Below are 26,432 nucleotides of genomic sequence, written 5' to 3'. Positions count from 1 at the left end.
AGAACATTCCGAGCAAGAAATGTACTCCATCTCTGGCTGAGTCAGAGAAACCCTTTCTTAATGAGGACTCTGGCACTGACTGTGAACCACTGAAGCCTTCCTATTGTGACATATTCGGCAATATTAGTGATAAACTGAAGTCCGAGATATCAAGTATCTCAGCAAGTCCTCATCAGTGAGTGGTAGAATGTTGGGGAATGGCGGGCACCAAAAGAAGGAATTGCATTTCTTTTCCTTTCAGGGATAGGGCTGTATTCTCTAATAACTCTTACAACAGAGCTATGGGACTATGTGGAGCATCCATAACTGGAAAAAAAAAATGGAAACCAGAGAAAACACTGGACGAAGTACATCTATTTGGAATTTATCCTAAATCACCAAAGTGATTTAGTCCATTTGGGCCACTATAACAGAACACCATAGGTTGGGTGGCTCAAACACAAAACATTTGTTTCTCACAGTTCTGGAGGCTTGGGAAGTCCAAGATCAAGGCACTAGCAGATTTGGTGTCTGGTGAGAGCCTGGTTCCTGGTTCTTTTCCCTGTGTCCTCCTCATGGAAGGAACAAGGGCGTTCTCTAGCATCTCTTTTATAAAGATAATCCATTCATGAGGACTCTATCCTCATGACCTAATCAACTCTCAAAGGCTGTACTTCCTAATTCTATCACATTGGCCGTTAGGATTTCAACATATGAATTTGGGGGGGAAGGACATACATTCTAGACTATTGCACACTCACATACATACACAGACACACACACACACACAAAATATTTCTAGACTAGAATTACCAAGAACTACTTTGATTAAAGAACAAATATTTCTTGGATTAAGTAAAATATGATATGATATAGTAATAGAATTTTTTATGTATAAAAAAGATTATTTTGATACCAACATTGTCCTGATTCCTACAAATAAAAGACTAAGAAATATAACACAGAACTGACAATTTTCAATCTGCATGTAAAGTAACATAAAAAGGTATCATGTTCAGGACTCTCATAATGAAAAAGGTTTAGTTACAATAACATATTATTACTAAAGACATTCTTACCAAAGGTAGAAGCAATAAATATGGGACAGAGATGCATTACCCTCCTTGTCAAGCATTAAGGAGGGCTACCGTGTTTCCACAGAATACTGTTTCCTCCTAGGAAAAATGGAGACAATCATATATCTTAGCTTTGCTGGAAGACTAAATTAAACAATCTATATTGCAATGGCCAACACTCAGAGTCTGGCATTGATTAGTGCTGATAAATAGTATTTTCTCTTCTCTCCTGGAGGCCATTCCAGGACTTAGTAATACGAGGGCATACACAACCATGGCCTTTTGCTTAAGCAAAAGGATGCGAGTCTAGAAAGAAGGCACAGAGTTGGGGCCTAGCCTGTATCCACAGTGTTTACCACCCTCTCATCATGCCCCTACAGAGCAGCCTTGAGAAGAGTAGAACTTTGGTCTACAAACTCCCAATTAGGCCAACTCTGTAATTCCAAGGAACAATTACCTTAGCCCCCAGCTCTGTGCAAGCCTACACTCCTATAATTTGTGAATGTGCAAAAGGGAGAATAATATTATCACTTGTACACATTATTATCCTGTTACCTATGAACACTTACTCCTCAATACCTTAAGCAAATAAATTCTGTGGTTGCAAGAGAGTGTAAAATTTTTATAGACTAGGTTGGGAAGTGATTAAAACAAAATTCCAAAACTGAAAATTGAAAGAAAAATAGTTCTTTGGTCTCTAAAAAAAAATTGTAAGAATAAAATAGATCTGGACTTTTTACAGACTTAGATATTATAGTCCACTCTTCTAGTTGTGGGTCGTGTGGAATCCAGGCTTCAGTTCCTCAGTTAACACAAAAGTTAATCTGTGAGTCTTTACAGGACTCACAAGGAGGCCTTTTCTTCTGAGTAATTTGCCTCCCTGTACACCAGCTGGGCTATATCTACATAGACAAAATCTTCATTATTTTACCCAGGATGGTAGACTGGCTGGACCTCATAATGAAACAGTAGGTATTAAAAATTCCTTCTCTAGGGGCACCTGGGTGGCTCAGTAGGTTGAGTGTCTGACTCTTGATTTCAGCTCAGGTCATGATCTCAGGGTCATGGAATCGAGCTCTGCATCAGGCTCCACGTTTGGCGTTGAGTAGGCTTGGGATTCTCTTTCCTTCTCCCCCTGCCCCTCCCCCCCACTCTCTTTCTCTCTAAAATAAATAAATAAATCTTTAAAAAAATATTGCCTCTCTGTGGAAAATACATTTAGGGGATGTTGGAGTTTTAAATATAAGGGTTTCCAGAAAAACACCATTTTTTTCCGAATGGTTTCCTCATCATCATCCCCATTGACAATTCCATAGCATTTTAGAAAATAAATTTACAGACTAGAATGATCTTTGGCCATGAGGAAAGAATGTTTTTATAGCACCATTAAATACCTTTTTTAAAAAAAAATTTAAGTAATACCTACGCCCAGCATGGGGTTTGAACTCATGACCCCGAGATCAAGAGTCACATGCTCTACCAACTGAGCCAGCCAGGAACCCATTATAGTTCTCTTAAATATCTTAGTGAACACTTTCGGGGGTCTATTTGTTATTTTTCTTTCTTTTTTTTTTTTTTTTTTAGTTTTTTAAATCGTTTTTTAATTTTTTTTTATTATTTGTTATTTTTCTATAACCTCTTCTGTTGATGTTAGTTTCTAAAGGTTTAGTACTGTATTCCTCTTCATTAACAAAGAAATTAGGGGTATCTAGAGATTTTCCTTGTTTCCATTTTTTGATGAATTGCCATTTGTAATTCTTTTAAGTTTGAATCCTTTGATTCTTTATAACTTAGATAATGTTTTGATAGATTGGTCTCATAGAATGATTTAGGATCTTAAAAAAGACATTTATTAGCACTTTAATATGACTTTTCCCCTAGGACTGTCAAACAAATCAGTACAATAAGAATATTCAAACCAATTGGCAAATCGTTCCTGAACACATTTGTTGATAGCAAACATTTCAATTTGGAACTAAAAGGTCACTATGTCAGTTCCTGAACCTCTAATTTCAACATTACCTAAGACCATACCAGAATACATAGCCACTCTTAAGAACTTTCAGAGAAAGTTGTAGTAATTTCCTTCAGAAGTGCTGTTGAGACTATCACAACTAAAGTGCATGCATTCATGGCAACAAGAGCAAATGGATATTGATACAGGATAAGTCATTGGTAAGACTAATAACTGTCAAGTCCAGCTATGAGGATATATAACAGTTATGGGGAAATATAAGCTGCAAAATCAGCCATTCAAAAAAAGAAAAAGTCACTATAAAACTGATTCACTTATTTGTTCTTTTGTAAATATTTACAAATAAAGTGAGTGAATAAATGAATGCAGGAATGTTGAGGATATGCTAGACACTGCATATCACATATCCTGGTTGTATGGTGAGCAGGAAAAACATGGTTCTTGCCCTCATAAAACTTACAGTCTAGCAGGAGAGAAAAACATTTTAAAAAATCACATAAATAAGTATCTCATTAAATTTCTTTTTTTTTTTTTTTAAGATTTTATTTATTTGCCAGAGAGAGACACAGTGAGAGAGGGAACACAAGCAGGGGAAGTGGGAGAAGGAGAAGCAGGCTTCCCACAGAGCAGGGAGCCCGATGCAGGGCTCTATCCCAGGACCCTGGGACCATGACCTGAGCCCAAGACAGCCGCTTAAGGACTGAGCCACCCAGGCGCCACTAAATTTCAATGACAATGCTGTTGATGAGTGTTCTGACTGTCATACCATTTTTTTTGTTCTCCATAAGAGGACTAAAACACCCAGGAAATAATTTTTCAAGTGTAAAAGCTGGAAAAAACATCTTTTCTGAAAATCTCCCTCCTGTGATATGGGTCCATTATCTCATTCCCTCCGTGGAAGTCGAAAGTCTTTGTGTTACATTGACTCTCCCTTCCACCTTTCATAACCAAGTAGGTACCATGGCTTATTGATTTTATCATCCAAATATATCTTATATTCATGCCCTCTTCTCCATTTCTTTTTAGAGAAGGGGGAGAGAGAGGTAGGGGGCGCAGAGAGAGAAGGAGAGAAAGAATCTTAAGCAGGCTCCACACCCAGCGTGGAGCCTGATGTGGGGCTCAATCTCACGACCCTGAGATCTTGACCTAAGCTAAAACCGAGAGTCAAATGCTTAATCAACAGAGCACCCAGGTACCTCACCTTCTTCTCCATTTCCATATCCAAAAGCATAGTACTAGTTCTCTGTTACTCTACCCAAATTGTTTTATCTTGACTCCCAGAATAGGAGATATTAAAGTAGGAAAGGACCCTAGAGATCATTCTTCAGATGGGGAAACTGAGGCTCAGAAAGACAAATGTCTCACCCAGGACCCCACAATTCAGCCTAGCCACAGCCATGCCAGTAACTTTTCTCTAGAGCAGCTAATATGGAAGCCATGGAACACTACTCATTGCCTGCTTCCTGTCATTCCCAGCCTCTTCTTCCTTGTTAGAAAATCCCCTTTCCCATGGTAGGAACCAAAAATGACATATACTTGTTTCCTAGGGATGGCCCTGTGACCCAGTTTTGGCCACCAAGATATAAAGGGAAGTCTCTGGCTGGTTTCTGAGAAAGAGTTTGCTTCTAACATAAAGTGAAATCAACTAGAGCAACCAACCCCCTGATCCCCTGTCTTCCTGTCCTTGGAGCTGAACAACAACAGCCTAAGGACAAAAAGCCAACAGCTGAGAATTGAAAGAATCAAAGCACTTGGGACCCTCATCTATGAGCCCTGAGCTAATCTTGAAACTGCCTACTTGCAGACCTTTTATAATGAGAGATTGTTTGAAGTCTTTCCTACCTACAACTTTATGTCATGTGCTCTGTTACTTGTAGCTGAGTGCACCCTGAATGGTCACTGGTTTATTTCTTTATTTTCCCTCTACCCCTCTAAGCTCTTCAGGAGCAAGGAATTGACCTTTTTTTTTTTTTTTTTTCATTGCGTGTTCCCAGTTCCTAGAACAGAGCCTGGCACAAAATCAGCCCTTGAGAAATAGTTGTTGAATGAATGAATGCCCAAAAATCTTCACTGGCTCTCTAATTCTGCAGAATAAAGTCCAAAAGATTAATCTGGCATTCAAGGCCCTTCCTGATCTAGCCCCAATCCATCTTTCCAGCCTTATCTTTTACTTTCACACATGCTACCACTCAGAAAAACTGACTACTTCCAGTCCCCCCAAACACCCACTGAGCTTTCTGATGCAGGGCTTTGGCTCACAGAGTCTGTCTGTGGAATAGGCTCCTTCCCCTCCTCCACTTTGACACTTTTTCATTCGTTCTTCAAGCTCCAGATAGATCTCCTATTAGCACTTCCTCTGATACTTTTCAGGTACAAATATCTTTTCTATGTTCCCTTTTCTTTTGTGCCATTTATCACTTTTAAACATTCATGCTAATTATTACAGTGTACTCATCTCTATCAGATTATAAACTCCTTGGGGATAGAAAATTCACCCTCCCAAGAAACAAACAGAAAGCTTTGCCCCAGTGGATACCTAGTACGTTTTTCTTTGTGAGTAGGAGCATAAACAACATCAAAGTGAGCCCATTTAAACAATAATTCGGACCCAGGAATTGGTGCTGACTTTCACTGAAGCAGAGGTCTGATGCATTGCAGGAGGGGAAAGAAGGAGGGCAAGAGACTTGTTGGAAGCGTCAGGAGCTAGCACTGACGCTTTGTCTCCTGCCGATGATAGCAAAGTTCTTAACGGAAGATGATCCCAGTCAATAGAGCCAGACGTCTGATTTATATAATGGAGTCAAGCAGAAGCAGTGGTCTTCCTCCGCAGAGCGACGGAAAGGGAAAAGGCTACTAGACTGGAATAACCGAGGGACTCCACAAGTAGAGCTGCCGGTGTTCAGAAACGCGTTCCCCACCAGCAAACCACAGGAGAGCTCCCGAGAGCAGCCTCCTTGAGCCTGGATGCTGAGGAGTGACGGTGGGGCGAGTGTCGCTGCTGGGTTTTGGCCGCCGCCGCAGCTGCCAGGGGCACGCTGCGCAGTGAGGGGTCTGACCGCGCACCGACCGCCCTCGGCCCTCCGCTCTCCGGAGCCTGGGTCTGGCTGGGAATGAGAAGTTAAAGGGAGCCAGGGCTGGGAGGCGCAAACCCCAACAGGAAATCTAGGGAGCGAAAGGAGAGCGACGGTGATCTTGAGCCAGGACATCAGGCCAAGTGGACCTGGAGGAAATGTCATCATTGGTAAAGGAGGACTTGGAGAACAAACTGTTTAAGCCGCTCTCGCAGAATCTCTACGAGTTTATTGAGATCGAGTTCTCGGTCCAGGACAGGTATTACCTCTGTGTGTCAGGTAATCTGTTCTTTCTGTTATGACTTCAGAACGTAAATAACTCCAAGAGGCATGGGTGGTGGAAGGACATGTTTGTATGTATTTTCCGAAATAACAACAGCACGTGTATCTTCTCGTGATAGAGCTTAACTATGCCAAGTTTAGGAATTCAGATTCCACAGGATTTTATTTTCAGTGCTAAAATGGAAGACAGAAAAATAATATCATAGTAAGAATATCTTGGTTGGCTGTTCAGAATGAAACCGGGTATGTATTTTCCTGCTTTGATTATTTTGTCTCCAATCTTTTATTTAACTCACTTGCATGGTATACAATCTTTATGTGTAAGAGCTTATTTTAAAAAATTCAACAGAGAGCTTTCTTTATATTTTTAAATACACTAGAGAATTGAGTTATACAGCTCTATTTCCAACCAGCCTGGACAACTAGGAGATTCTCCTTTTTCATGCTAGGAAGGAAAAAAAGACCTTAGATTTTCTTCTAAGGGCTTATTTAGACTTCCTGGTGGTTTATTTTGAAAAGAGAAATGATCTTCTAAAAATTCTTTCTCTTCTAGGAAGTATGCTCACAGAAACAATACTTTAATCATAGAAATTAGTTCATGAAGATGGAACTTTAACGATAAGGGGCTGCTCTCTAAACTACTTAACTAAAATACAGATTTTTCCCTCATGTTCTTAAAATTCACAAAAATTGTCCATACATGGGAATAGGCTTTTGTGCTTAATTATGATTTGCCTAACCTGCCATGTTTATGAATTTAGACAGAAATGTTTGTGCCATTATTGAATTTAATATATAGCATTCCCTTTTCCCAATCCATGCCTTTTGCTACTTCGCAGGGGCTTAGGAGGAAAGAGCTCAGAAACTCTAAGTGTTCATTGTGGACTTTCTTTTTTAAGGCACACACCTCAACATTTTCAGAAAACAACTCCTGATAATTGCCTCAGAAGGAATCTCTAAAGTTGTCAAGTTGGAGTACTATAAGGGAAGTAGAACAGCCTTAAATAAAGTGCTCAGAATTTTTTAAAATTCTATCATTCCTAATAAGAACAATGTTTACTCAATAATAAGCATACTAATATTTATCTAACACTTTACCTAGCATATGTTGCTGTATATAAATACAAAGTATGAGGACTTGGCATATCAGCAAGGTAAAAAACTTAATTGGCCAGGAAAAAGAAAGAAATCAAATTATGGGAAAATGTCAAATGAAATAATTTTAGAAACTATATTGTATCCTAACCACGAAATCACTGTATGTTTAAGTATTTTGACTTAATATATTAGAGAAGATGTTTATTCCATCATTAATATTTAATCATTTTATTCCTCTCATGATCCTCTTTATAAAGTTAATTACTCATCATGTAACATTAGTAAACAAGTATTTTTAAGGAAAACTTATAAAAATAAAATAATCTGAACAATGTATATATCTAACTTACCAAATATATTTTAATTCCTTTCTCCAATCATATAAATAACTAAACTTGTCCTATCTGGTATGAAAAAAAAAAAGTCCCCTGGAATTAAACTTTTGGAAATGGATAATGTCTTTTTTTCTGCTGTCCTTGAGTTCTAAGAAAGATACTGTGGGCTGGGGTTACCTGCTGTCTTTTTTCATACATGACCTGAATCCTTTTAACAATTATCAGAAGGTCAAGGGGTTAACATTCTTAATATGTGTGAAGGCAACCTCTTCAGGGTTCAATTTTCTCATCTGGAAAATGACAAGAGTAGGTGATCACTTTCATTAGTAAAATTCAATGATTCTCTTCTGTAAGAAGTAAGGAAGGAAAAAAAAAAAAGGTCCTCTCAGATGTGAAGAGAAAGCACGATTGTGTTATTTCAGATAAAAGTTAACATTACAAGTCGTATTTATTCCTAATTTTTCATACTCTTCTCTGTATCACAGCCATCAAATGGAGAGCACTTTCCTTAAATGTAACATCTCTTTATGACCCTTTCAAATACATTTAGGCAGACTGGTAATTTAAAATGAAGTCAGTGTGATGATTGATAGTCTTTAATCTTTGATCATGCTTTACTCAGAAGATTTCTATTGATATGAATCAAACAGGTCATATCACAATTATTGAGGCAGGTAACTCCAAATTTTGAATGTTGGCGACCTTCACAGAATAGAGACTGATGATTATAATTTTCTCTTTATTTCCTACAATCTAGCAGTTCTAAATTTGTAAGAATTGAAAGGCTAGACTAGCTGAATTCCATCAGGCACTTTTCAAACTGAAGAAGGTATGTTTAGATAAGTTAAATTTTCTACTTATCTGATCAGAATCTGTCTTTTGTAGGGGTCTCACAACCAGATGATTCTGATTTACTGTTATCTTAATATTTTACCTGATTGATGTCAAAAATCAGATGTCATAAACCCAATCTCCCTCTCTGTATTTTGCTAGGATTTACATTGAGGATTTCCTGGCACCTCAGTCTCCTCCCAACTCAGAGTTTGCATGGTCATTTCTCCTTGGGATTAGCTTCCCCTAGCCTAGAATATCATTATCCCTGTAAGTTAAAAGCAGCATCTTCTTATAGAGGATAGAGGAGCCCTATTTTATGCAGTCACTAGAAAGGGATAAGTCACTGTCCAATGATGAGTGCAAATGAATTAAAGGAATTCTGAAAGACTTGAAATAGTATATCCAGCATTTGCCATAACTGAATGGGAAGGCATGGTATGGTAGAACGGACCCTGGGATGCTCGCAATCAGGTCTGGTATAAAATGTGACTCTACTTTGTCCACCTGCCGGCTGTGAAATTTGGGGCAAGATAATTAACTTCTCTGGCCTCAGTGTTGGCATCTCTGAAATGGAAATAATAACACCTACATATGCACATAGTGCTCTCTTATTAAATCCTAACTAGGGGAAAAAAAAAAACATGATAAATTATGTTCCAAAGAAATAAAATAAAAGATAGGGTTATATTTTTTAAATGTATAGAAAAATATATTTACTGTAAAAATATGCTGAAATATATTTGTATAAATCATATATACCTTAAATATTTATAATAAAAATAAAATAGACACTAAACATATATTATATTTAATATTTAATGAAAATTGAGATATTATATTGTATATACATATTCAGATACAGAGTATTTTAAGTATTCTCATATATTTAGAAAAACATTCTTCATTCATAAATATTAATTTTAAAATAAATGGAATTGTCTAGAATTATGAAAACTGTGTATATAAATTATCCATACATATTACATTTTAATGTCAGAACAGAACTTCTCTGTGAACCAGGAATCTAACCATTTTGTCAAACCATTTACAGTAAGAGTGGTAATAATAAGAGTTAAATAAGAATAAGAATAAATTAACAAGAAAAAGAAACAAATATTAGAGACCAGGTGCCTTATAAACAATAAATATTTATTTCTCACAGTTTGGGAAACTGGGAAGTCCCAGATCATGGCACCAGTAGATTCAGTGTCTGGTGAGGACCACTTCCTCAGAGACCACCATCTTCCTGTAACCTTACATGGTGGAAAGGGCAAGAGATTTCTCTGGAGTCTTTACATAAGGGGACTAATGCCACATCACCTCCCAGTGTGCCCACCTCCTAATACCATCACTGTGGGGGTTAGGATTTCAAAAATGAATTTTTTGGGGGGAACACAAACATTCAATCTATAGTGCTCAGTATAGCCCCAAAATTGATTTTATAAAAATATTTCTAGAAAAAAATATGATTTGAAAATTGTTTTTTTAATGAAATCAATACTAGCATTCTCAACGACCCCAAGACATCACCCATACATTGAAACATTTTCACTGAGGCTTCCTATCTTTGATATCTCATGGTGATTTTTTCATATTATTTCATTTCAATGATGTAAACAATTATGTAATACTAGGATTGTAAAATAGCAGTCATTTGTTTATTTAAAGCATTTCTGTGTAGCTCATTTGTGAGCTATTGTTTTTCCTCTATTCTGCAAAATTATATTGGTTCAATTAGCCAACCTTCTTTCCATTTAGTCTTATGAATTATAGTGACTGTTTTACCATGATAACAGAGGCAGTTATTAATGAGTGTTTCTTTCGAAATTCAAAGTGAAAATAAATGGTTGGTGTGAAGTTAAGATTGTAATTCTGAAAATGCTAACGAAACCGTTGATACTGGAGCAGGTTACTTTGAAATTCCCTGAGTCTATAGATTACTCACTGAATCAGCATTATATGACGGCGCCTCTGATGTTACTGAAACCAACTCTCTAACACTTTGACTATATAAACACATTTCTGTTTTAAGACAATGTGATAAGTTTCCACTTTGCCGCTGCATTAATGTGGATACGGCCATTTAATTTCAGCTGGCAGCACAGGGCAAGCATGGAAATTAGGGCTTGGGTCCACTCCAGCGTGAGTAGACTTCTTTGACTCTTGGCTAAAGACAATTCTTGGAGCCTCCTTGACTCCAGAGGATTAAAGAGTCTGCACTGTCTCTGTGCTGAATCATTGTATCAAAAGGTTGGCTTTTAAAGTGTGCTTGTTTCCTTAGTTTGGTGTTCCCGGGACAGTAGTCATTAATGTAAGAAAACTTGATAACTGGTAGGTTCTACCTTCTTAACATCTCTTTCCATCCTTTATAGAACTGCTCAAGAAAACTTTCTAGAATTTAAAGTTTAGCCTATTAGTTAAAATCCTTCAGCGACACCCGTCCTCCCAAGGGACCCCTCCACACACACATAGCTTTTAGGATCGCATTTGAACTCCTTAGCCTAGCATTCTAGACCCTTCAGGAACTACCTCCTGCCTTACCTGGTTCCTACCACCTATCCACCCTCACACTTCACATGCCAACAATACCTAATACCTATCATGACTCAAAAGGGTCAAGTACTTCATGCTTTTGTACACATGCTGTTCCAGAACTCCTTCTACTACTTTCTTTATTCTGCTCTTACTTCCCTTTACAACTCAGATTACCCCCTTCAAGAAGCTCTCCCTGACCCCACCTTCTCCATTTTCCTATATTACCCTGTCTGTGCCTCCCTCATTCCCAGCACTGTGATCATGTGTGTTCTTTCTAAGCCCCTACTCCCCGTAATCTCAGGGAGAGCAGGAATGGTGCCTTATGGGAATTCATTGTTTTCATGCCTAGCATAGGGCTTTGTACAAAAGGGGAACTCAAATATTTATCAAAATAATGAAATGAATCCGTGGGCCTATAGGCAATCAGCTAACTATCATAACATGTAGATGAGGCAGTGGAATTCGCTTCAGGTTACATTTTCATATAGTATCCAGTTATTTGTCCCCATACCCATCCTCTCCCACACCCTAAGTAGCAACTGAGACAGCGAGCCGGAACAAGAACACTGTCCTTTGGTTCTGAGGTAGAGCCTTTGTCTGAACAGACACAGCTGCCTCCTCGTGGAAGGAACTGTCTCCAAGATCTTGTCCTTATTAAGTCTGACAGAATCAACTTGGCCTCCACGTCAACACTCCATCCTAATGGCTTCCTTTTTAATCCTTTCCTCTTCCCAAAGCTAACATCTAGACCAGTAGAAATGGAGAAATATACATAGGCAAAAACCCACCAATTTTTGGAGGCTCACAGACTCTGAGCCAGTTTGTTGATACTGAATTAAGATCTTCTGTTCTGGGTCTTCTCAAGGACATGGTTTTCAATCACTCCCTTCATCCCCCAGAATACACGATCTCTCCTCTTCCAAACTCGTGGAATGTGTGATCTAAATCATAGCCTTTAATCTCCTCCTGTTTCTTTTTCTAATCCTACCTAACCTGGGAACTGGCACACAGTATGACTCAGTATTAGCTAGTGCATGGAGGAGTCCTCTGCAAGTTGTCTTCTGCCCTCACCATTCCAGAGAAACTGCCCTCGGCAAAGAAATCAATGATATTCCCCAAGTCAGATTCAGTGCCAGGTCTGAACTCTGCTATACCCAAAAAAGTGACCTCACGGGATGATCTCCAATTTTTTAAAATCCTCCGTCCTTTTGATTTCCATAGCATTGCCTTGTTGGGCTTGTCTCTTCCTGCGGCACCTTCTCAGACCTCTCTGCTGACACCTTTATCTTCTCTGCTCTGTCTCACCTCTTTCCTCTGCTCTTTTCCCTATAAACTTGGTCTTGGAAACCTGTCCACACAGAAAAATCCCAAGCCCATATTTCCATTCCTAAACTATAAGCTTCCATCTCCTTCTTTTCTGAGATCGTTTATGGACACCTTGTCTGAATGTCAAAATCTAAACTCATTATTCTGCCCAACCATCTCACTGTCCGGACTTTCCTGTTTGGGTTTCCATCCAGTGTTGTCAATGCCTCATTTGAAATCTTACTTAGATTTGCCACAACTATTCTATTGCCCACATTCTGTGCCTAGATTACAACAACAGCCTCTTAAAACAAACAAAATAAACTACTTTACCACTTACTGCAAACCAGGCACTATCCTACCTCATCTATATATTTTATCTTTAATCTTTACACCTCAAATCTATGAGTTTGTACAATTCTGATGTGCACTTTACAACTTGAGCGAATGGAGATTTAATCTCTCTGAACATGAAGTAGTTTACTCAGACCACACTGTAAGAAGTGGTGTCATGATTTGAATCCAAACTGTCTAACGCCAGAGCCCACTAAGCCTCACTGCCTTTTCCAGGGATCTCCAGCCCTTCTTTGTTTTCTTCTCCAGTGTATCTTGTGCATCACTGCTCCCAGAAAAATACTCCTTTAACAGGGCACCACTGTACTAGCCTCCGGTTCAAGGAGGAAAGAGACTTATTGAATATGTATAACTGTATGAGCTTTCACTGAGCACCTGACAGAGAGCCCTCTTCTTAGATTTGTGAACCTGCTCAGACTCCCTCCGCTAGAGGATTGAAGTCACTGAGCAACTCTAAAGTTAGACTGGTTGCCTTAATTTCAGTCTCACTTGCACCTTCAGAGAGTAATTACTCCCTTCACCAGCCCCAATTCTGGAGCCCTCACTGCCCAGGCCAGAATCCCATCCCTTCCACCAGAAGGAGGATTCGGGTATCACAGGTCCTCGGTGGTCTCTGTCCTTTTTCAAATCCAGAGGTTTTCAAAACATTTTCACAATCTCTCAACCTAGTTAATCCTATTGCCCACCGTATCCTATCACCAACCAATCTACACAGTCCACTTGTTCTAATTCTATTGGTGAGGTTCAGCTTCTATTGTCATCCATTTCCTCATGCTGTCCTTCACCTAGAGATGCTTTCAGTATCATCCCTGCCTTCCCAAACATGACTATTATAAATCTGTCTCAATTTCTCCCATAATTCCTTCCTTAACTATTCCAGTCCTCTCCGTCCTCAGAAATCCTGTTGAACATATAGTCTGCTGCACATTGCTTATCTAGCATTATGATTGTATCTTAATGTATTGCTTTATATCTTCTTAACCAAGAGGACATGCCAAAGGGCACTTTCCAGAACCAAAAGAAAGTTCCTCAAAGACAAATTCCAGTTTCACTCTTAGAGGACAGAACCAGTTTGCAACTCTCTAAGTGACATCATCCATCTTGAAAGAAGCTTTCAGAAATTCAATTCCTACTGCAACCTCTTTATAATATACCTACATACCATTGTATAATATACCTATATACCATTATGTAGCATCACTATATATTTTGTGTGACTCATGTGTGTTAGCAACAAAACCATAGATTCTAGAGGGCATGGACTATGTCTCATACTTGTATGCCCTCTGGCATCTGTAATAGCTCTATCAGGTAAATAGCAGATACTCAGTAAATATACCTTTATTAATTCATTGATAATTTTCAATCCAAGAGCTCCAACATCAAATGTTGATTCCTCTGTCATGTTCATCTGAGACCAAAGATTTTAAGTCCAGGAAATTATTTCCCTCATTTTGTTCACATCAAATAAGCAATGATTTTTCCCATGCCTTTCAAGGTATAGTACTAAAGCTTTTTGTCTTGATGGAACAGTTTGAATGCTAAAATTTGGAAACATGCTAAAGAAGATTAAAAATCTCAAACAATACCAAACAGGTCAACAGTAGCTGCAATGCAAGCACTTCTACATAAAAAATCTCACGGCGACTTTAAAAGAAAGCATGCAGAGTAGTATTCATATGGTCACTCTTCAACACTGTGTTGCTGTGTGAGCAGAACTGTTTGCTTTCCTGAACTCATTTTCTATATTGTCATAAATTAAAATTCCAATTTGTTCTGGTAAATACTTTGGCACTGACTGTATGCTAATGCTAAGCCTCTTATTTCCTGCCATGAGTTGAACGCCATTCTCCACCACAAAGCTCATAGCTGAAAGCCCGTAGCTCAGTGCACCATCCGACAGACATTACCAGGGCAGTATGTAACCACGGTTGTAGCAAAAAGTAAGTTAACATATGGAGCAAATTAGGGGGCATAGTCATGAAGGTTCAGATACATCAGGATTCATCATTGGGGTACAGATACAATGAAGGCTCAAACTCATTCTATGAAAAGGAGATACATAAATACTGAAAGGTATAAAAAGTATAATTTGATGAATAATTTATTACGTTCTAAGAGTTTATGAAAACTAAATGTTTTTCTGCCCTCCAGTGACCAAAAATGAAGAAGTAAAAATAATCATGGTGAAACACTACAGAATAGGTTTAGATGAAAAATACGAAGTGACAAAAAAGTGGTCTTTGAACGATCTGCAGATGATTGATGGAAAAGAAGCAGATACTGTAAGTGTTATGTTTTGCAAGGGAGATGTGGGATCAATATGCTAGAAATCTTTGTGTTCAATATCCTACTTCATATTATTCTTGGCATATACTAAGTGTTAAGATGACATATTGTTCTTAAGTGCTATAGGTTTTTTCTGCTGGGATAATCCACGGGATTTTTTGTTCCATTTTTCTGAGTTGGAGTTTGAATTTTTGTCCATTAAATTTAAAAGCATCTTTCCCAAGGGATTCTTAACAGGTTAAACACGATCTGCCAGTCAATCCTAAAACTTTATATGATGCTTCCACCACAACCCTCTCCCCACCCCAAGTTCCTCCATTAAATTTTGGGGATTCCTTCCTCATCTTCTTCAAACTACTGTTAGTTAGCCACTTGATCCTCCAGAAAAACCAATAACTCCTGGAAATCCTACAACCTTAGAGTTGAAAGGTGGGGAGAGGGTGTATATGCCAATCTCTCCACATAACCTCTTGACAAGTGGTTTTCTCAGTCTTCCCTTGAATTTGTCCATTGATGGGGAACTCATTGTCATGTGAGGAAGTCCATTCAATTTCTGAATTGCCATACTTTATTTTTAAATTTTCTGCTATGTTTAACCAAAAATCTGCTTCACTCTAACATCCACCCATCAGTCCTGGTTTTGCCATTTGGAGCAACTTAGAAAAACTCCAATCCTCCTTTCACATAGCAGCCTTTCTAATATTTGAAGATGATTATAATGTTCCCTCAAGTTCTCTATTTTCTAGGTTAAATGTAACCATTTCATTCTTTAAATAACTTTCACATGAAGATCAAATCAGATAATATGATGGGACAATACAAATATTAAGAGGTAGTAGCATTGTTGTGGTTTCTTTCTCATGACATTGCTTCAACACCCTCACTACCCTGTTTTCTCTCCCCTGGAATGCTCCAGCTTTTCCAGAATTAAATACAATAATTTAGAATTAGTGTGACTAGTTTGTATTTCCTTCGATCTGAATTCTTTATTTCTCTTAAACACTTACCTGAAACCTCAGGTCTTTTGTGCCTGAATTACCATTTAACCTGATCTGCCATTACTTACATAGCATAAAGTTTAAATTAGGGCTCTTGGTGATTTGGCTCCTTTATTTCTGGTCATTCCCCCTTAAACTGTATACATCCACAGTGCTTAACTACTGACTCTTGAGGTTTAAAATGCCCAGGCACCTCCATCTCTCACCCCATTCCCAGATTCCCTATTGGGTAAAGTCCTACTAGTGTTTCCCTTCCCCAAAACCACCATTGCGTTGTGGATGTAAGTTACAGACATAATTCCAGAAACTGCAATTGTTGGCTTACTCTGTCTCTCCTCTGGATAGAAACCTCCTAAAAAACTGAGACCATGACTTTTGATCTCTTATCGTAGCCTTCTGCCTTATAGATATTAAGCATTCAATAGGTATTTGTGTTTTTGTTGGATCAATTAGAATTTAAGCTTATTTATTCTTTTTTTTTATTATTATGTTCGATTTGCCAACATATAGTGCATCATTAGTTTTTGATGTAGTGTTCAATGATTCATTAGTTGCAGATAACATCCAGTGCTCATCACCACACGTGCCCTCCTTAATGCCCATCACCCGGTTACCCATCCTCACCCCCCTCCCTTCTGTAACCCTCAGTTTGGTTTCCGGAGTCCAAAGTCTCTCATGGTTTGTCTCCCTCTCTGATGTCTTCCCATTCAGTTTTCCCTCCCTTCCCCTGTGGTCCTCTGCTCTATTCCTTATGTTCCACGTATGAGTGAAACCATATGATAATTGTCTTTCTCTGTTTGACTTATTTCACTTAGCATAATCCCCTCCAGTTCCCATCCATGTTGATGCATTTATTCTTTATCTTAGTGAATACCATATTCTTAGTTTAGCTTATTATTCCCACCTATCAAATCTTTTTTTTTTTAAAGATTTTATTTATTTATTTGACTGAGAGAGACACAGCAAGAGAGGGAACACAAGCAGGGGGAGTGGGAAGGGGAGAAGCAGGCTTCCCATGGAGCAGGGAGCCCGATGCGGGCTCTATCCCAGGACCCTGGGATCATGACCTGAGCCGAAGGCAGACGCTTAACGACTGAGCCACCCAGGCGTCCCTATCAAATCTTCTAATACTTGATTTTTTAATATTCACTGTGGTATGATGCAGATTTAATGAGCACAACATGTAGGACTTGATTCAAGTCAATAATAAAAATGATGAAACAAGCAGAGCTAAGCGCCATCTGGGTAACCTCTAGGTAATTGATTGGTTATTATTACCACCACTTGTAATACCGATCCCTGCTACTATCTCACACTTAGTAAACTCTTATCAGATGCCAGGAACCACATGAAGCTCTTTTCATATATATTTCACATAATCATCACAAACCTTATAGAATTAGATTCTGTTATTACTTCCAATTTACAAATGAGGAAAACGAAACTTGAAGAGATTAATTGACTTGCCCAAGGTTACAAAGCTATTCAGTGGTGGAACTACACTTTGCCCAGAAACCTTCTTTGGACTGCTTGTTTAACATCTCTACAAATTCATATATTCATTCATTCATTCATTCATTCAGAATTTGTGGTATACCAGGTTCTACTAGGCTCTTAAGATATGGTGGTGAAATAGACATAAGCATTTAATCCTACCTGACTTACTTATTTACTTAATTATCTAGTCTGAATACATGAATTTTGCCCTTATGATCTTTACTGAAATCAATATATACTATCTGCTATTATCTTGACATTACCTAGGAATCAATCCTATTTTTAAAATTTGGTATGTTTGGCATGACTTCTTGGTGAAAGCATGCTGGATTTCGTTGCTTTTTTTTCCTGAGTACTCACATAGCATTTTTCTGATAATATATTCAACCTAAAAGTTCAACACTTAGGAAATAGTTATTATTGCATATCAATATGGTGGAATGTTACATGTCATTAAAAATCATGTTTCCAGAAGAATGACTCAGAACTCAATTGTTCACTACTTAATAAGTTTTTTAAAAGTCAGCCAAATAGGGGCACCTGGGTGGCTCAGTTGGTTAAGCGACTGCCTTCGGCTCAGGTCATGATCCTGGAGTCCTGGGATTGAGTCCCGCATTGGGCTCCCTGCTCGGCGGGGAGTCTGCTTCTCCCTCTGACCCTCCCCCCTCTCATGTGCTCTCTCTATCTCATTCTCTCTCTCAAATAAATAAATAAAATCTTTAAAAAAAAAAAAAAGTCAGCCAAATACAAAATTTTTCTACTGTTATCTCATTTTGCATATTTAGAATATTTCATATTATTGAAAACTGAAATCTGAACCTTAAATTCAAATACAAAAAATACATATAGGTATATGTATTTATGCATGTATATCTATATATGAAAGAAAGCAGTATTTTAACAATAATTATCTCTGTGTGATAGGATTACATATTTTTAAATTATTATTTCTTCTTTATACTTCTATGTAATTGTCAAAATTTCTTTTTTTTTTAAAGATTTTATTTATTTATTCATGAGAGACAGAGAGAGAGACACAGAGGCAGAGGGAGAAGCAGGCTCCCAAGGAGCAGGGAGCCCGATGCAGGACTCGATCCCAGGACTCTGGGATCATGACCTGAGCCGAAGGCAGACGCTTAACCATCTGAGCCACCCAGGCGCCCCCGTAATTGTCAAAATACTATACTGCATTGAATTTTATCAGAAATCAATCTCAAGGTGCTCCTGGGTGGCTCAGTTGGTTAAACGTCTGACTCTTGATTTCAGCTCAGGTCATGATCTCGGGGTGTGAGATCAAGCCCTGTGTCAGGCTCTGCACTGATTGTGGACCTGCTTAAGATTCTCTCCCTCTCCTTCTGCCTCTCTCCACCCCCCACTTGTGCACTCTCTTTCACTCTCCACTCTCTCTCTCTAAAAAGGAAAAAAAAAATCTTACTGTGCTGTTTAATAAATAAAAGAAATATTTTTTTAAAAAAAGAAGTCAGTGTCAAGTTCACCAATCTAGTTCCAGGAATTAACCATCCCTGCCTCTTTTTTGGCCCATTTTTCTTTTCTTATTTTTCTCTCAAGTTCTCAAATATTATTGATGTCCATAATGATTTCCTACAAGTTTGGTCAGTGCCTGGGGTTGTATTCAGCAAGCCTGTCAACTTAGATTCCCTGGAAGCGGCTCACTGTGCTCTATTTTCTCCTCACCTTCCTGGCCTTAATTCCATCCCAACCTTGTTGATTCTTCCCTTTCCTGTTGAAGATCATCATCTTTTATAGTGATCTAGATACAAAAGAGAAATTGAGTATTTCTCATTTTCTCATCACTTTAGGACCCAAAAATACTAAACTGCCAGAAAAAAAAAAAAAACCCTATAATATCCAAAGAGCAGTTCTTTTAAAGATTTATTTTCTGTGGATGAAACGAAAATATCCCAGTTGTTCTGGGAATTTCTATGTCTCCTCTCTCTTGGAATTGAATCCTCAGAAGTCAGCATCTATTATATTTTTCTCAATAGCAACAATACGGTTTTAAATAGAACAATTCCAAGCCAGAGAGTTGTCAACTTTAAAATGGAATGGAATTAAAACTGAAGTCAATCTATAAAGCAGAAATCAAAAGGACTGGGGATTTGGAGAGTGATGTGGTTGGTATATCAGGAGGGCAGATGGTGTAGCAAAACATCAGGCTGAGTTGATTGAGATCTTTGTTCTTGTCCCGGCTCTGCCAACAACTACATGTGTGACCAGGGCTCTCCCTCTCTGGAAACTATTACCCCAGACATAAACAAGAAGTCACTGAGTGATCCGTGAGACCCCCTTCTAGCTCTAGGATTCTATGGAAAGAAAGAATGAGAGAAGGGAGGGGGAGAGAAAGAAGAGGAAGGAAGCACTTGTATTCTATGTGCATGCCTGCTCAGGCTTCAATTATTAGGCTAAAGTAGAAAAGTAATCATCTGTGAGTATCGCAAAGGCATAACGGGTATTATCTACAGGATAAGGAGCCAATGTTTTAGTGAGAAAACTATATAAAGAGCATGATTAGTATATGGTGATGGAATGGGTGTGATTTCCTTTTATTGAGATTTCCTGCAGAAGTGTCTTTCAAGCTGCAATTATGACAGCCAGGAAAAATTTTGCAAGGTGTGGCTCAAGGGAACACTGCATTTAAAATTACATCACTTTTGAATCATGGAACACTACATCAAAAACTAATGATGTAATGTATGGTGATTAACATAACATGATAAAATAAAATAAATAAAAATAAATAAAAATAAATCACATCACTTTGTTGGTTTTTTTTAATTTACTGGCATGAAGCAAGGCAGTATTCATACCAATATCACAATCTTTGGGGGCAGATTCGGGGAAAAAGAGCTATTATTCATTAAACTCTACCCTTGCAGTTTTTTAAATTAATCTCATGTAAATTTCATAGCAACCATATTTAAAATGAAGAGTGAAGGTCAGATCAGGTAAGTATTTTGCCCATGGTTACATCAGAGATTCAAAATGGTTATCTAACTTCAAAACTCATGTTCTTTTTCCTGCATCCTGCAAGAATTTTCCTATTTAAAAGAGAAATTGCAAATGCATAGCTGTTTCTTTATAATGTTTACACACTACCTGGTAACAAATTATTAATAGTCTGGTTTGGTCTCTCTCCACCTCTTTGTCATTTAGGGCAACATTTACCTCCGCCTCTCTTTTTATAGGACTACTTCTGATCAGTTCAACACACATTTGTTGAGAACTTAGTAGTTGCCAGGGATAAGCACTAGGAACTCAGAGATAAATAATTCAAAACCTCTGCCCTCAAAAAGAGTTAGGGGTTAGACAGTTAATGAATGTGGAAGCATTTTGTAAACTGAAAAGCATTTCATAAATGCAAAGTATTGTTGTTACTGCTCTTAGTAACAGCAATTATTATTATTTTAATATATAGGACCTAGATGAGGTTTGATGTTTTTTCCTCCAAACACCTCTGCTAGAAATATAGCAACAGCCTAGAGCAATCAATAGAGGCAGTCTTAAGTAATTTGACAATTTCAGTCAAATGATTTAATGATCCCAGCTGTTAACTTCAAAGGTAATTCCTTGCTATTAACTTCAAAGTCAGCAAGCTGGTGATCTGTATCATGCTAAATGCTAATCTTGCCATCTTGTATTTCCCCCTTCTACCATTGGAGTAGCACAAAGGATCAATAAAGAAAAGGAGGAATCTTTTCTCCCCTCCAGAACGGGGGTTTATTTCTCTTTTTCCATCCCAACTTATCCTCTCAAACTCACTACTGTGGGAAAACTTGATAACTGTGCATCCTGAAACATGTTTTGTTTGAATAATTGAAAAATCACAGAGGCTTCCAAAATAATCTTCCATATTATTCTCTTTAGAAGAAATATGTTCAAAGCAGATAGCTTTGGAAAGTTCATTTGTAGGTTTTAGAAATATGTTTGATACTGATACTTTACAATCAATAAGCATATGTAAGAGAATATGAGAGAATCCCCAGGAAATCTAGCTACTTTCCTGGCTACAAGCAAAATCATGTCTCTGTTTTTCTTCTAGGACAATCCATTTTTTGATCTGCATTTCAAGAAAGTGTACAGTTTGGAAGCATACAGTTGTGCTTCTAAATATGCCTTTGCTCGAACTGTAAATAAGCTGAATCATGTGTATCTTAAGAAGGATTTACAGATTGTGAACTTTGATTCTACTTACATTAATGATGATTCTATTTGGTCCTCCAACAACAAGGATTGCTTGGTTCTTATGAGAATATGCTTTTATGTTTTCAATCTAGTGTGCTTATCCCTGTGTCCCCTGCCACTCTGAAGATGTATATCATGTTCCTTCATCAGTGTTCTATGAAGATGGTTCCCTAGGTAAATACCGATAATCGTGATCTTGTTTTTCCCCTTCATCAGTGACTATGATTTATATGAAAATAAAGTGATTTGCAGTGAAATGTGTTTTAATGCAATCATTCAACAGTTGGGACTTTGGCCTGTGCGTTGCTTGGTAACTTTAGAAGGAGTTGGATGGTTTTGCCTACATTTGTATTCTAGCAAAAAGTATCAAGAAGTATCTTGAAAGGCCTAAGTAAATGGAAAGACAACCATGTTCATGGATAAGAATTAATATTGTCAAGATGTCTGTACTACCCAAAGCAAGCTACAGATTCAATGCAATCTCTATTAAAATTTCAACAATATTTTTAGCAGAAATGGAAAAGTTGATCCTCAAAATCATATGAAATTGCAAGGGGGCCTGAATAGCCAAACAATCTTGAAACAGAAGTACAAAGCTGAAGGACTCACATCTCCCAACTTCAAAACTTACTACAAAACTACAGTAATCAAAACAGTGTGGTACTGGCATAAGGATAGCCATATAGACCAGTGGGATAGAATTGAGAGTTCAGAAATAAATCCAAACATCTATGATCAGCAGATTTTTGACAAGGGTGCCAGATACATTCAAAGAGGAAAGAATAATCTCTTCACCAAATGGTGCTGGGACAGCTGGATATCCCCAAGCAAAGGAATGAAGCCCCTATCTTACACCATATATAAAAATCAACTTAAAATGGGTTAAAGACTTAAATATAAGACCTGACACCATAAAATTACTAAAAGAAAATATAGTGGTAAATCTTCAGGACCTTGGATTTGGCAATGGATTCTTATGAAGTCAAAAAGTATGAGCAACAAAAGAAAAAATAGATTGGACTTCATTAACACTGCTTTTGTATCAAAGGACATTATCAAGAAAGTGAAAAACCTACAGAGTGGGAGAAAATATTTGCAAATCATATACATGTTAAGAGTTTAATACCCAGAATATATAAATAACTCCTACAACTCAGTATCAAAAAGACAAACAGCCAAATTCAAAAATGACCCACATAGACATTTTTCCAAAGAAGATATACAATAAGCACAAGAAAAGATACTCAACATCTTTAGTCACAGGGAAATACAAGTTAAAGCCACAATGAGATACCACTTCACACCTATTAGGATGGCTTTAAAAACAAAAACAAAACCAGAAAATAACAAGTATTATCCAAGATGTGGAGGATTGGAGCCCTTATATGTTGTTGGTGGGAATGTAAAATGGCACAGTCACTGTAGAAAACAGTTTCACATTTCCTCAAAAAGCTAAACACCAAATTACCAAATGACCCAGAAATTCCACTCCTATGTATATATTCAAAGGAATTGAAAGCAGGGGCTTGAATAGATATTTGCACAGCGATGTTCTTTGCAGCATTATTCACAAGAGCCGAAAGATGGAAACACCCCAAGTATCCATAAACAGATGAATGGAGACACTAAATGCAGTCTATCCATACAGTGGAATATTTTTCTGCCATAAAAAGCAATGATGTTCTGATACATACTACAATATGGATGAATGTTGAAAATATACTAAGTGAAATATCAGACAAAAAAGAACAAATATTGTATGATTTTACTTACATGAAATATCTAGAATAGGCAAATCCAGAAACAGAAAGTAGGTAAGAGGTTATCAGGGGCTGGAAGGAGACAAAAATGGGGAGTTGTTGCTGAATGATTACAGAGTTTCTGTTTGGGGTGAAGAAAAAGGTTTGAAATAGATGGTGGTCATGGCTGTACAACATTGAGCATATAATTAAGACTGCTGAATTGTACATTTACAAGATGGTCAGAAAGGTAAATTTAATGTTATATATATTTTACCATGATTTAAAAAAATAATAATGTAATATGCTAAAAGTCACTGAATTGTACACTTTAAATGAGTGAATTGTATGGTATGCAAATTAAATCTCAATAAAGCTGTTTAAAAAAAGGACTACGTTTAGTCTGTTAAAAGTCTACTAGAAGAAAACATGAGTGAATTTTTTTATAAACTGAGACTGGGAAAAACTGCTAGCTATCACTCAAATCCAGAAATAATAAAGAAAAAAGTGATTACATAAATATAAGAAGACTTTGCATGAAAAAATACTATAAATAATCAAATAACAAATGACAAAGTTGGAAAAAATGCAAATTATAACAATACACTAATATTTTTCATAAATGGAATTCTCCTACACTTGAGAGGTTAAAAAGACCAACAATGCAAGGGCACCTGGGTGGCTCAGTTGGTTCAGCATCTGACTCTTGGTTTCAGCTCAGGTCATGATCTCAGGATCATGGGATTGAGCCCCACATCCAGCTTCATGTTCACTGCTGAGTCTGCTTAAGTTTCTCTCCTTCTGCATCCCCTGCTCTCTCTCTCTCTAAAATAAATAAATCTTTTTTTATTTAAAGATTTTGTTTATTTATTTGACAGACACAGCGAGAGAGGGAACACAAGCAGGGAGAGTGGGAGAAGGAGAAGCAGGCTTCCGGCGGAGCAGGGAGCCCGATGCGGGGCTCGATTTCAGGACCCTGGGATCATGACCTGAGCCGAAGGCAGACACCCAACGACTGAGCCACCCAGGTGCCCCCCAAAATAAATAAATCTTAAAAAAAAAAGACCAAGAATGCAATTTGCTAAAAAATTAGAAAATGATACGAACAGACATTTCATTAAGAATTGCAAATGACACTTAAACATATGAAAAGATGATTGACCTTGCCCATAATAAGAGAAATTTAAATTAAATCTACAGTATGATCCTGTTTCTCACCTATTAGATGGGCAAAAATCCAAAACTTTAACAATATTTCACTGGAAGTGGGAAAACAGGCTCTCTCATTCATTGTTGTTGGAAATGCAAAAGGGTACAAATCCTATAGGAGAGGAATTCGACAATATCTTGTAAAACTACATATACATTTACTCTTTGGCCCAGCAATTTAAATTTTTCCTAGGACTCTATCCCAAAGATATTTTAGCAAAGGTACAGAATGACACATGCACAGGCATGTGACACTGTTTACAAGAGCAAAATATTACAAATAGCTCAACTAATCATCACTAGAGGATGAATGGAATAAACCGTGGCACACACACACAATACAGTACTGTGCAGGAGTACAAAGTGGGAAATAGTGAAGGCGCCAGGTGTGCCCTGAGTGGAGGCTGTTGGCATGGAAAGCTGCAGGTGGGCTAACTAGAAGCAGGGTATCCTAGGTGATTGGTTAAAGACACATATTTGGCTTTCTCCAGTAGGTCCTAAGCTAGAAGTGGGGGCCAAAATTAAGGAAGTTGTCAATTATTAATCAAGTCCAGGCCACTTGGACCAGGCTATTTGACTTTCTAGGCTGATTGTTACAGATAGTAGTTTGACTTCCTGGACTGGTTATTGCACCTACTAGGTTGGCTTCCTAAGCTGATTGCTGCAGGTTGTGGGTCAGAGTTCTATTCCTGCATGTAGTTTGGCCACGGCCATTTGCATATTCAGAAATATCTTAATTATGGTGGTAGTCACATGACTGTATATGCTTGTCAAAATCCACAGAATCTAAACCATATTCTGAAGTTTGTTACTAGTAATATTGGTAATGTTATTTTGAAACAATTATGAGAGTATTGAGTATTGTAAGATAAAGCATATGTTATCATGTTAATGTCATTAGAAACTGAGATTTCAAACTTAAGAGAGAGAATACATAAGAATGAAATCAAAAAATTAAAACCCTGAAGGAGTAATTTAACTGAAAATATTAATATAAACTCGTCTTTTAAAAAATAAGCATGCATTTTCTAGATTTGTCCACCAAGACCTTGAAGCAAAGACATCATGAGCAATGAGCATCTTAGCTTTCAAGAGTCGTCTATAAACGCTATTCCTTACTGAAAAGAATGCAGATTCCTTAAAGAAATTACTGATTCTAAGTCTGGGGCAGAAAATGCACAAGATGAACATGGGACATCCTCATACACCAGGAAGAAAAGAAGCTATCAAAGTCAATTGGGATCAGTCAAAGGACAAAGGAGCCAATTTGAAGTAGCTCCCACTGGCCTAAGATGGAGAAATCTAAGCATAACAAAGAAAATGACTATAATAGAATGAAACACAGCAAATATATATATAAATCCATGAATTTCATAATATTAAAAATCTCATTTATCATCATTGGGATATCTGAAGATTGGTAGATAAAAGAAAGACTCAAGCATGTATCTTGCCTTTTCTGTAGGAACTGTATTCTGGGGAAGATTTAAAGAAGAATTCCAAGTAATAAATGCAGGAGGAATGATAGAACTAGAAAGTTGCCGTTTTGCAATCTCTAATGAAATAATGGATTTAGGCAACAATTATCAGTGAACGCTAAAACCATTAGGGGAAAGTTTATGGTGAACTTTATAATGAAGGGACCAGGCTGAC

The 26,432-nt window shown here is 37.6% G+C and overlaps 1 protein-coding gene across 1 annotated transcript; it reads left to right on the top strand.

Annotated features, from left to right (window-relative positions):
• The first annotated feature begins 6,259 nt into the window (after window positions 1–6,259).
• Window positions 6,260–22,085, top strand: EXOC1L (exocyst complex component 1 like). The gene is made up of 3 exons (XM_035004406.1): window positions 6,260–6,380; window positions 14,999–15,129; window positions 21,689–22,085. The coding sequence occupies exons 1-3, from the start codon at window positions 6,260–6,262 to the stop codon at window positions 21,953–21,955; spliced, it is 519 nt and encodes a 172-aa protein (XP_034860297.1). The 3' UTR covers window positions 21,956–22,085.
• Window positions 22,086–26,432: the final 4,347 nt, after the last annotated feature.

The sequence above is a fragment of the Mirounga leonina genome, unplaced genomic scaffold, assembly GCF_011800145.1.
Source record: "Mirounga leonina isolate KUSES-001 unplaced genomic scaffold, KU_Mleo_1.0 Mir_129, whole genome shotgun sequence".
Taxonomy (NCBI): Eukaryota; Metazoa; Chordata; class Mammalia; order Carnivora; family Phocidae; genus Mirounga; species Mirounga leonina.
The sequence above is the reverse complement of the archived record's forward strand: the minus strand, read 5'-3'. Positions and strand labels throughout refer to the sequence as shown.